The 12,468-nt window shown below is 38.4% G+C and overlaps 1 protein-coding gene across 6 annotated transcripts in view; it reads left to right on the top strand.

Annotated features, from left to right (window-relative positions):
* The window catches only part of LOC106919544 (calcium-activated potassium channel subunit alpha-1a-like), a 93,806-nt gene that overhangs the window by 6,206 nt on the left and 75,132 nt on the right, over nucleotides 1-12,468 (top strand). For all 6 annotated transcript variants that reach the window (XM_088016349.1, XM_088016347.1, XM_088016348.1 and 3 more), the window contains exon 2: nucleotides 11,269-11,412. In XM_088016349.1, the coding sequence (XP_087872475.1) occupies nucleotides 11,269-11,412 (144 nt within the window). The remainder of the gene's footprint in view (nucleotides 1-11,268; nucleotides 11,413-12,468) is intronic.

Raw genomic sequence — 12,468 nt, 5'->3', positions numbered from 1 at the left:
GCTGTTCTGACCGATCTGACACTGAGGCACTGGAAACTGTGGGTTTTGTCTTCCCCGGTCTGATGGTAATCAATAAAGCCAATTGTTTGTGGGGTTCAGATAAATCACGACTGTTATGGGATGTGGTGGTGGGGATTGAAGATGCATTTTTTTTTTTTTCTTTTTATAAATGGAACAGTACAACAGCGCTGAGTGAAAAGAAGTTGTGGCAGCTAGTTAGTCACTTCATTAGCATTAAGAGTCCCTCCACCTTCCTTTGTGGTGGCTCAATTACATGGCAACTTAACTTTACCGTCACTTCATTAAGCTTCTATATACTCCGTTTCTTTTCTTGTCACGTCTGCTGGTGTGCTTTTTCTACTTCGAGTCCTTTCAAATATTTGAAGTATGCGTTTCTTTGATTCACCCCTATTTTGTATATTATGTATGTATTGGGATGAAGGGTGCACGATTTTAATTTGCTTGGATTTCTTCAGTGCTGTAAAAAAGTATTTTGAATCTTACACGTTCCTTGTTTTTGCTGTTTCAGTACACCTAAATATTGGAGAACCTGAAATTAATTCCCATATCATATAATTGATTTTACCTCTTTATACCTTTAATCTTTTGCTATAGCTGTCTGAGTTGTTTTAAATTAGAGGACTTTTTCCCCCCCACTCTTCTTTGCAGGGATGCTGTAATTATTATTTAGATATTTTTTGGAAAATGACGTTAAAACATTAAATAATGTTGTTACTGCTGCTCTTACCCCTGGTACATGAGCGGTGTATATATATGGTGGGCACACTGTGCATACCGCAGCATAAAATGTGTCGGAAAGCAGCGCTGGAACATTATATAATTAACGCTGTGAATCTTTCAATGGCATTGAAACACAAGGACGATATGCAGTTGCATGACAGGGATATGAAAGAAGCAGCAACAAAGATGATCATGTATTTGACAACATTTTTGTTTGTGTGTTCAGTTATTAACTGTAGCAGAGTTTTTAGAAATGATAAAAAATGAAGGTTTTCAAAGATTGCCGCACAAGCATTGCAGCACAGCCAGCTGCTACAGGAAGTTAGGAAGATAACACTTATTATTAATTTATATATTTATTCCAAGGTCTTTGGATTATTTTACATAGTCTTCTGATATAGTTGTGATTAAGCTCCATTTATCTCATTCTTCTACTACTTTTTCCAGCATAACAGCATCCTCACAAAGTTTCAGTCTCTCTGTCACTAATTTCTATTTTAAGAGTGGAAACTTAGAGCAGTGGAATTTATTCCACATGTGCAAACATATTGTTAGCACGCAGCAGCGTTTCCTTTTGAGATTATTGCACTACATTGACACTACAATGACGACTGTGTACGGTTTCCCTTTACTGGACACTGGATGCAAAATGCTTTAAACTCCGCATTTAATCAGACATATTGTTTGAGTGTTTTTATTTCGATAAATGTTCCCAAGGCAGTTCATGCACAGCTAACATGTAGCCTCTGGCAACGGCTCAGAAGCTTCGGTAGCGTCAGGTGGTGATTGGCGGATTCAGTTTTAGAGCTGCTCTCGTGGTGCTTTAAAGTGCTGTCTGAAAAACTGCAGTGATGACACTCGGGAGGCATGATTTAGTAAGTTCAAACAGCTGAGTGCTACTTTGCTGTCGTTTCCGTCACGTGCTTAAAGATGAGCGCAAACACAGCGTGTCAAGCACGCCGAACGTTGATGCAGCTCGCAGGTGGAAAAAGACCCATTTATATTAATAATAATATGACAGTCTGATTTCTTATGAGTTTGAATGTAACACAGAAACATTGACGTTAATTTTAGACATTTTAAAATGGGCAGTGCGTATAAATTAACATAACCGCTTCAGTTCATCTTGTAAATGTGAAATATTTATCCATGAAGACAGACAAATTTCCATCTGCAGTCTGAGGCAGGTCAGTTGTATGAAAACAGGAGTAAAACATTAATTTACACCATTTAATGAAAGAAATAATAGATGTATTTAAAAATGTAGGGTTATGACTGTTGATTGGTTTTTATGGGATCCTAGATGTGATTAGTTATCACATGTAATATTTAATGTTCTCAGTTTTTTGAAGTATTGGCTTCCCTATTGGAAAATGCTGACTACCTAAAAGCATTTCCCTGCGTGGGAATTAAATTGTCCTTATTACTCTGCTGGACAAGTTTTCATTTTCCTTATTGAAATTATTCAGCCAAAATTTGGTGGAACCATGCACGGCTTTATTCACTAATAAAGTACACACTGTATCTTGTTTTATCACGGTAGATAAGTATACGTTTAGTTAAAATATCTTACTGAATAATATTTTAATGGTCTTTCTGTTTGCGTTGATCTGATCAGACAGTAATTCACATGTGACAGAACCTCGCTGCTCATTTACATCTTTGATGTTTCAGTTAATTGTTTCTCATCTGTGTAAGATTCACCACATTTAATTTCAATTTGTTTTTGACTTTTAAATGAGTGTGAATCTATTATTACATCCACACACTTACAATCTTTTGCTAATGGCGTTTTTTTCCCCCTGCCTCCATAACATCTGGACCTCTAATTACAGACTTTGAAAAGAAAACTGAGATACATTCATGTTTCTTAACCGTTAGACTTGACTTCTTCTGCAGCTTGCTTATTGGTTGATGCCTTTGAATGTACAATAGAGTGATCTGCATTCATCTAGAAGCAACGTGACATGGATAAACTTCAGGAAGATCGTTAATATACAACCTAAAAATTGGAGTGAGTGTGAAACCCTGAGGAAGACCAACATTGACTATAAAATGTGTCACTTTAGTGACTGTTTTTTTGTTCCTCTCATATGATTTTATCTCTTTGTGTATGAACTAAAAAGTTTTATTATAAGAACAAGGCAATAAACACATAATAGTTAAGAGTATATAAGGCTTTCTGCGAGTCGAAAAAATATAACCCCTGTTAATCCACAAATATCTACTTTATCCGTGACATTTTAAGGCTGCTGCATTTGAGCATTTTCTTCTTGCACAACAAGTAAACTTAAGTCTCTTAAATCTCTTAATGGTGATTTTAAACTGCTTTGTTAGTTTGTCCTTAACTGACCTCAAATCTTGTGACTTTGTAAAAGCAAAATATTACAGTGGACTTTAGTTTTTGGTAAGAGGCTGTTTTGAGCAAATTTTAAAAAAAGTTTATTTTAAAATTTTGAAAAATGAAAGCCTAAAGGAACTGAGGAACATTTTTGGGGGATTTTTAGTTAATTTAGTAGTTGGACAGCAATACTCTAAACTTGTCGTTTATATATGAAAGCATTACCTCATGTGCAGCTAAAACTAGTTGGTATTGTTCCACTGGTATTGTCAGGTCATCGTGACCTTATGACCTGATGGTGTCAGTTATTAAAACAGAAAAAAAAAAAAATCAAGATTGACCAAACCTGTAATGGGTACGCCCCTACTTAACAGCCTTTTTAGACTTTGGCCAAGCATCAGGAAAATGTCCCTCTTTAAGTGCAAATTGACTATTATAAAGCAGACTGAACAAGTGCCTGCTATTGTTTTGTTTTTTTTAAACTTATTTCAATGGAATATATAGTTTGCTTTAATGAGAAAAAAATAATCCTAAATATTTTTGAAAAGTGTTAGTTTTCCAAAATGCAAAACAGAAGAAAAGACATGAAAACAACTCCCAGAAAACGTACATTAACCTAGTAGTTATTTTTCACAATTTACTGGTATTTAAGGCTACTTAGTTTGTCACTACTCATTGTAATAAGTGAAGAAGAATTCTCCTCCCGTTCACTTAATTGGCCATGTGAGTATTAGCTACTTATTAGCTTCTACATTGCATAATATAAGCAGCATGCTGCAGCTCCGCTCCATCTGTGATCTGAGGTTTGTGATTACCACAAATATTTTTTTTTTTTCCTGCCTCATAGCCTGCTGCTTTTTATTACAAAAGATTGCACCTGATGACATTGTTAGATGCTATAGAAACTGCTGGTGTTTACATATAAATATGAGAACTCGCGTGTCAAATCAATACATCTCCAGTCACATTGCCTTTATGTAAACACAAAATGCTTTCAGTTTAGGAACGTGGAAAAATGTACTTTTTGCGACTGAAGTCAGTTTTCCCCTTTGCTTGATGTGTATTTGCAAATTTTTGTCCGAGACTTTAATTCGGGCGTGTACTTTAACTGGGTTGTCCTAGCCCAAACATGACACATGTCTACATGTGTCATGGTTGGGTGTTGTCCTGCTGGACGCAGTCTTAAGCCTGTCGAAACCTTTGACAAGTTTCGTCCCAAGAACGTTGCGTTGTGTATTTAGTCCCGTCCTCGCCATCAACTCACACCTCCGTCTTCCTGTTTGCTTCCCCATAGTAGCATTTGTCACTGCTTTTCATTAGCAGTGACTCATGACGATGCTGCATTAATGAAGACGTGCACTGGTGGTTGTCTTCCACACGTAGCATTTTAAATGTAGAACAAAAAGCTCAATTTTCTCACATCCTTGCAGCTCTAATTCAATGACTTGAATTAGATTTCCTGTCTAGTTAGGCTTTACAATTAGACATTTAGTTGTGCTGGATTTTATTTAATGGTTTCAGAGTAAAAGGTGCTGAACAAAAACATTTTTTTTATGTTCAGAAACTTTAGAACACTTATGTGAAATGATTACAGTGAAACACTATTCTGTGTTGGTCTATCACGTAAAAACTAAGTTAATAAAATGCATAGAGGTTTTGGTTGTAACATGATAAAACCTATATTAAAAAAAAAAAAGAGTTCACAAATTGATTTGTTGAATTCATTCACTCAGTAAAACATTCATTGGGAGATCTCGTTGTTGGGGGACATTAATTACTCCAACATGTAGAAAGAAAGGTCCGAAAGATATTTGGAAGATATTTCAGGATCTTTCTTTCTACATCTTGGGTTATTAATAATCTGATTTATATTAATATACTTTTAAATAATTGATTCATTTGAGGGACTATCTGAAGCTACGTGTTATATTCAAGTTTAATGCGCTGACCCTTTGACAAACGATCATGGTGAATTCTGGGAATAGACTCACAGTGCTGATCAATGACCTCCGGTGTCAGACGGACTTGATTTAGGTGAGGTTGTGAGACCTAAATTTGGAGGCGCAGAATACTGATCAAAGTGACTCGGAGGAGACCGAGTGCCTGTAATGACTTACCCGGCTCCTGCTGCCATTAAAAACGCATCGCTTTTAAAGAAACAACTCCAGCCGACGATGATTTAAACGTCTCCGTCTGTTGTTAGCAGAGTGAAATTAAAAATACAAACCGGCCGTGAGTGTATTCTGAAATATAAATGTCAAAAACGCGGCACTTCGGCGCTGCTCTGAAGGCATTTTCTGCGTGTGACCTTAAGATAAAATCTCCCACCACACCCTTTAAAAGAATAATTGGACGGTGTCATGAGTCACAGGTCATTAATCTTTGAACTCGGCTTTTAGTGGCATTAACAGTAGACAGTCGTGGCCAATGTGTTTTTTTTTTTTTCCAGCTTACATTTTTAAACTTGGTCATTAAAGTGCTGAGGGATAACAGCGTGGTGCCAATTAGGCCTACTTAATGACTATAGCTTCCCTCGGCTCTGCCTATGTTACTGTATTCATTAGCACAGCAAAAGAGAGGAGACAAACTCGTACATCAAGCCGAATTGTTTATGATCTTGTTAGTAAGAAGTACAAAATAGAAAAAACAAAAAAAAAAAAAGCAAAATTGGTGGAAAGAAATGAAATGACTTATTTTGTGTATTAAACGGAAACAAACATCAATGCCACCGCTCTGGGGCTTAACTGAACATCTGCTTTAAAAGAAAAGAAATGCACTAAGCTACTGTTTACACGAAGCATGAGATAAAGATCAAGCAAATGCATAATTTCTTAATGGGAAGAGATGGAAGCGGTATCGGGTTGTTTTAGGGTGGAATTATCAGGCAGTGGAAATCAACTTGAGCAATAAGGATTTTAATAAGAGATGGGTGAACGAGTTATTGTAATCCTTTGTTATTGATCCATTTGGTTCAGGGAACTGTAGCAAGTTGCATAAAAACTGCATCCTTTCTACAGTCAACAAGGTCCTGCTTTTAAGTGTGGTCAAGCAAGCACACTATTAGTAGACTTGTGAGGTTTGGGGAAGACTTTTGCAGAAGCTTAAAGTTAGTCTGGTTTATCTGTTTTGTTTAGTTTCAGTGGGATTATTAGCTTGTTGTGACATTAAACTGTGTCCAACTTTCAATCATCCAGGCTGCTGATTTGACCTGGAGTTCAGAATTTGTCTTCCATCTTCATTTTTCCAACCACTTTTTGTGCTAGTGATGGCAAAACAAACCCTCGACATAATGCTACCACTGCCATGCTTAACAGTTGGAACAATGTTTTTTATGTCGGAAAGCCTCAAACGCATGGGTAGCAGTTTGCTGAAGTGGCAGACTGAACTTGTCTCGTTTCCCCGTTTTGATGATCGGAGTCTCCTATAATGTAGCCTCTGACATGTTTTCGAGGGTTTTAGTGTTTCAGAGTGCAAACTAATATTACAGAAAGGTTTTCTCCCTGTCCGTAAATTTTGCAGTTTCATTTAAATGCCATGTTATTTCAGGAATAGTGCTCTTTTCACCCACATTGTTTTGTTTTTATGTCTATGGTCAGACAGTGGCCTTCCTTAGTCTTAGAGAGGTCTTCATATAACCAGGCAGATACATTGTCACCGCTGCCAGTTTATTACTGAGAAGCAGGAGGCCTTTGTATCACGTTACATGTCATAAATTCAAAAGACAACTGACGGATGAGTCGAGCAGCACGCTTGTCACACACACCGTGTCCCTGATCTGCTTCTGGGGATTCAAATGCAAGTTCAGATTTTATTTCCCTGGTCGCTATGATTTAAGGCTGGTCTGATAAGATTATTTTTTACAAAATAAATGATGTAACCTGGGTAAGCCTCAGTTGTCCGGGTCAAAGCATAGATATTGCAAAATTTGTTTTATTTTGCAATATCCTCACAATAAAATGCAACTCCCCTTTTTGCACATTTAAAAAATATATTTTTTTCCTCGTTGCGTGATACCACTGAACTGCCTTAGATGAAAATTTCACTCCCTGGATTTTCTTGTCTGTATTTACTCCTAAGTGAACTGGACGTGTTGTTATAGTGTTATTAGGTTAGCTGCAGAGCTCTGAACAGGCTGTAGAAAGTGAAACGAGGCCTGATACAGTTCTGCTTGTCTGTGACTAATGGTTCCGAACATGATTGCATTTCTCTCTGCAGACATAATATTTCTGAGGATTACTAAACCAGGGAGGTTTAGGTGGGTGGAAGAAATACTTACTTTATATTTACATTGTACATACTAAGACTTTTCTATCTTCGAACATATTTCTTTACCATTTGGCAAGCTCATCTTACTGTACAAACACTGTTGTGTTAGATAAAAATACTAAACGTTTTGAAACGATTTGCTTTGGCACTGCTAGTGATGACAGTCTGCAGCATTCTGAGGGATCCAGGTACTCTGTTTGGCCTCAGAAGGGGTAAAATTATACTTTTAGTTTGCAACAATAAGACCACATGGAACTTTTTGTAGCAAAAGTGGTTCTTAAAGAAGATTCAGTCCCAATTTCAACCTGAGGGCCGCAGGGTTAGAGCTGGACCCTTAGTTGAATAGATCTTCATTCACCATAGTTTTTGACCAGTCTAAGCATTGATTTTGAAGTAGAAATGCAGTCTGAATTTCATAAACGGTGAAATGATCCCTTGCATTTTCTTTCTTCCACCTGTTCTGTCTCACTGTATCAGGTATGCTACCTGGAGAAGCTGATTTACGGACAGGGAGAAAACCTTTCTGTAAGATTAGTTTGCACTGAGAAACACTAAAACCCTCGAAAATATGTCAGAGTCTACATTATAGGAGACTCCGATCATCTAAACGAGGAAACGAGACAAGTTCAGTCTGCCACTTCAGCAAACTGAAGCAGCTTTGCTCTACAAAAAGGATACCTGGAGATGGTATCCTAATTGATTGATTAATTTTATTAATTCAGGGTTGCATGAGGCATCAGAGTAGATCGGTTCCGTTAATAAAATATGAACTTGTTTGTTTGACCATCGCCTTCCAATGCTCCTAGATTCTAATCTCTCTGCTCTGCGCTGTCTAGGCTTTCTCCCATTGAAGTGGATTTCTCCGGTAGAATTTCAACTGGGCCAAATCAGCAAACGGAAGGAGAAGTTGAGAATTATAACGTCAATTTTCTGCTCTGCTTTAGAGCCGTAGCCTGGCTGTAGTTTTAGCAGCAGAGAAAATAAAAGAAGCCGTTCAGTCCGTGTTGGCCACGTTTTCCAATACTGAATAAACGTCAACAGTCATCTCATTCGATTTGGGACTTCTCTCTTCGCAGTGGGGGATGGTTGTTACAAGCTGGTGAGCTTCGTAACATTGAACTGGTGCATTACATCACGGTCAAACGTTGTGATTAGGTAAAATTTCAAACTTCAACAGAGTCAATGCCTCCAGCAATGGCCGAAGGTCCTTGACCTCTGTGTGAAGCAAAATAAAACGATGGGCTGGATTTTACCAGATTTTACCAGACCATCAACCTTTTCAATCATTTGTATGGGTTTATTAGTGTAAATATGTATGTGTGCTAGTTTGTCACCTGGAATTGCCAAGACGTCACAATGATGAGAAGAGCAGTAGCAAGGGGAAGGTAGCGCTGCTGCAGCAGCCCCAGGCAGATAGACACCAGGCGCCCCCTCAGAGTAGCCATATGCAGCAGCCCCTGGCCAGAGAGACACAGGGTACCAAACTCCCCCATCCCACCCCACCACCATTTCCCCTAGCATCAAGCCAGCAACACGCCACGCATGTGACCAAGGCTAGGAATCAAAAAGAACAAGGGGGGCTCTCGGTTATGTCCAGAGAGGTGAAAGGAGCAGGACCCCCACCAGGGCCCGGCTCTCTCCTCACGAGTCATGACCTCCCAGCCAGGCACCCACCGTACTTCGACAAGGTTCATGCTTCATCAGATATTGCCACACAAAACAAGTACTGTTGACTCCTATCTGTATTGTGAGACACTGTCTTAAGTGTGATTTGCCTTGGAAGATGATAAACACAGTTGGACAGTTAAAAATGGATATGATCATTCAGTTATTTATTGCCATGTGTCAATGTCTGTATATAAGACTTTCTAAACTGAATGAGCTAGATCTGAACAGGCCCTTAAATTACCTACTCACAAAAAAAAAACAAAAAAAGTTTACACATCCAAATGTAATTTCTCTCAGAAACTGTTTGTTTCCATTAAGCACAGGTGTGGAAATAGCTTTTTTTTTTTTTTTTTTTCTTTGGAAAAATGAAGCCATCAGTAAATTCATTTTATAAAGGCATGTCTCCTGTTATATGCAGGATAGTCCCTTATATGTTCCAAAACAGAAGTTCGTAATTATGATGTTTTCAATAAATTCCATAAAGAAACTGCACCCCCCCCCCACTGTTGCCTACATCTCCGCACCACTTGGCACCGTCTAGCTGCATTCATACTCGACACGATTGATTACTCCAGATGTAAATCTTTCAGGGCGGCTCACAAATATACGTTTCAATTTTGTAGAGAGGGTTCAGTCATCTTCTAAAGCAGCTGGGGACTGATATCAGCGACCGTTATTCAGACAGAAGTTACAGGATTTACAGTTTGGGCTCCAGTTAAAATTGCCGCAGCCACGACTGTGTTAAAGCAAAAATACTAAAGTTTACGATGCCTAAACAGGCATATGTTACCATTTTAGATGTTTTGTGTTTTCTATGACCAATACAAAAGTCATATTTGTAGATTTGAAGTAACCTTATTGTCAAGACTTCAGGTAGTTTTGAGTTGATTTATTTTGTAGTAAAATGTTAAATGGAAGCATTGTTTTGCTTCTATGCATTATCGTTGTAAACGCCAGAATAATTTCTCATTCCTAACTGCAGACCAATTCATTTTCCTAATCATAACTGCTTTGGCCATATTTATGTGTTGCAAACCACTTTCATTCACCTCTTTATTTAATTCAGTAATGCTATACCCTCAAGCTTCGCAAAGATTTATGGTCGACTGGAAGCACAACACGCGCTGTGTGCCAGGAGTTCTGTGAAGCCCACTGCCCTTGTAACAGGGACACGCAGTTGTCCGCCCTACATCTGGAAAATGCAGCACGCTACAATCCCAGGTATGACTGCTGCAACACAAAAAGGGACCCGCAGCAGATGCCACGCACGCTAATGGTGACCACGTGAATGGTCCGTCCCCCCCACTGACTGTTGAACAAGAGGAGTGTCAGTGAGTGAGTGAGGGTATCACATAGAAGCCTCGTGGCTGCAGGGTGTTTCATCAGGGAACATGGCTAACCTCTGCATCCTGTCTTGATTTCCTGCTCCGTGAATCATCGCAGTCCCACCAGACAGATGGAAAAGCAGTAAGAAAGACAGTCAGTCAGACAGGCAGGCGTGCTGGCAGCCCACTCAGTGAAGCAGAATCACCAGGAGCTCAGTGGCTGCCATGGATACACTCCTGGAGTCTCTTTGCCACTCTCTCTCCCTGAATGTTTACCAAATGCATGTGTGCAAACATGTGCATAGGTTTGTTTTGGAGGCATTGAACCTGGTTGTTAAATATAGAATATCATTTTTTTTCCCCTTTTCTGAATTATTATTTGCGTGTTTTTTTTGTTTGTTTCTTTTTAAACAGCCCTCATTCAGAAAACATCAGTAATTATTCCAGCTCTTAATTATATTATTGATATATATATTTTTTATGTAGAAGCTAATTCAATAAGTAACACCAAGAATTTATTTAAAAGACATTATGATCCCATCCCAAAAAATATAAAATTTTCAGGGAAATTATCAGATATTAATAAGGCTGGGGGAAAAAAAGAGTAGCTACTCTCTTTTGAATGCAAATAATGTCGAAATCTGATAGGGGTATGAATTGATTTTTGCACTAAATACATCGACATTTCATCCCGACTTCCTTCGTGTGCATGAATGTGCGCGTCATTTTGGTTAGAGGATTCAAACAGGATTTTCGGATAACAAAGATCGAAAGCTAACATGATTTATTAAAATCCTTAGATATTAATTTTTACTATTTTTCCTTTTGATTTGGTTAAAACCCATCTTATGATCTAGTTCCATGTTTTTTTTTTATTATAAGTTTTCAAATTCAATGGTGAAGTCCTAACGGTGCATCTCCTTTCAGGATGTACACCGGCTCACGACGGGCGATGGCATTAAGCGTACGGACAAAGAGGACGCTGCGGCGAGCGAGGTGGGCTGGATGACGTCGGTGAAAGACTGGGCCGGAGTCATGATATCCGCCCAGACGCTGACGGGGAGAGTCCTGGTGAGTTCACACTCTTCCAGCACCTTTTGTCACTTCAGGAGCAGACTGTTGCTTGGTTATTCAAATGGCTCTTGACAGATAATCACTATCACCCCTGGATTTTGTTGTGACGACCTGCCACTGTTGGGTTCCTTGCTGTGTTTTTGGTTCGCTAGAAATCACGATTATCATAAGATAATGCTGTGCCTGGGCTCTAGGTGAGCAAACTGGACATGATTTTAATTTTTTTTTTTTTTATCCTGTGAACTGTTGACTTGTATATCTTGTTTGCCAGGAAAGAGATTTAGGGAGTGTATTAAGGTCATACCCTCCATAAAGTCTGCAGACAGCAGAAATAAACAGATATATTTGCTTTGAAGGACGTTTCAAAATTGCATCTGTGATATGATACTGCCTGGTTTGTCAAACTGTTTTTGTGGCGCCACGACTTGATCTTGTTATCTTTATATTGCATTGCAAGAAACTTTCCTGAGTTTAATTTTTGGCTGGGAAAAAAACCCCAAACAAACCTTTTTGGTGATGTCTAGTTAAGAAGCTGAATGTCATAATTTAATCTTGAAGGTGTTTGATGATTTTGGCCATAAACGCTTGGCACTGGAAGACTCACGGGTGATGATATAAAATGGCATAAGTGGGAGCGCCATGCCAAGATTTGCCGCAGTGCTTCAGTCCTGATCCCAATTTCTCTGTCTTTTTAAATGTGGTGCAGCATTTATTTTTTTGGCATGCACACAGAAGTTGTTGCTCTTTAATGGCGGGCAAGAAGTACACACCACTGTTACAGCATATTATAGTTTATAAAATGTTAAAATGAAAAGTAAAATCTATGACTACTAAGAAAGAATGTTCATTACAAACATATAATATGGAATATTTACTGGATAAGTATTTTAATAGATCATGATTTTCACACTCTTTATGTTATCTGGAAGTGTTGTTTTGAGAAGATCATTTCCTTATTAAGGGACTCGTTTGTGCAATAATCTGCTAAAGCAACAGCTAATTTTAAACCCCTTGAACAGCAAACCTCTTTTTTTATAGTTTGCTTTTTGGAGA

This window comes from Poecilia mexicana, unplaced genomic scaffold, assembly GCF_051168715.1.
Source record: "Poecilia mexicana isolate PSO_F unplaced genomic scaffold, ASM5116871v1 scaffold_19, whole genome shotgun sequence".
Classification (NCBI taxonomy): domain Eukaryota; kingdom Metazoa; phylum Chordata; class Actinopteri; order Cyprinodontiformes; family Poeciliidae; genus Poecilia; species Poecilia mexicana.
Note: the sequence above shows the minus strand (reverse complement) of the source record. Positions and strands in the feature narration are given on the sequence as shown.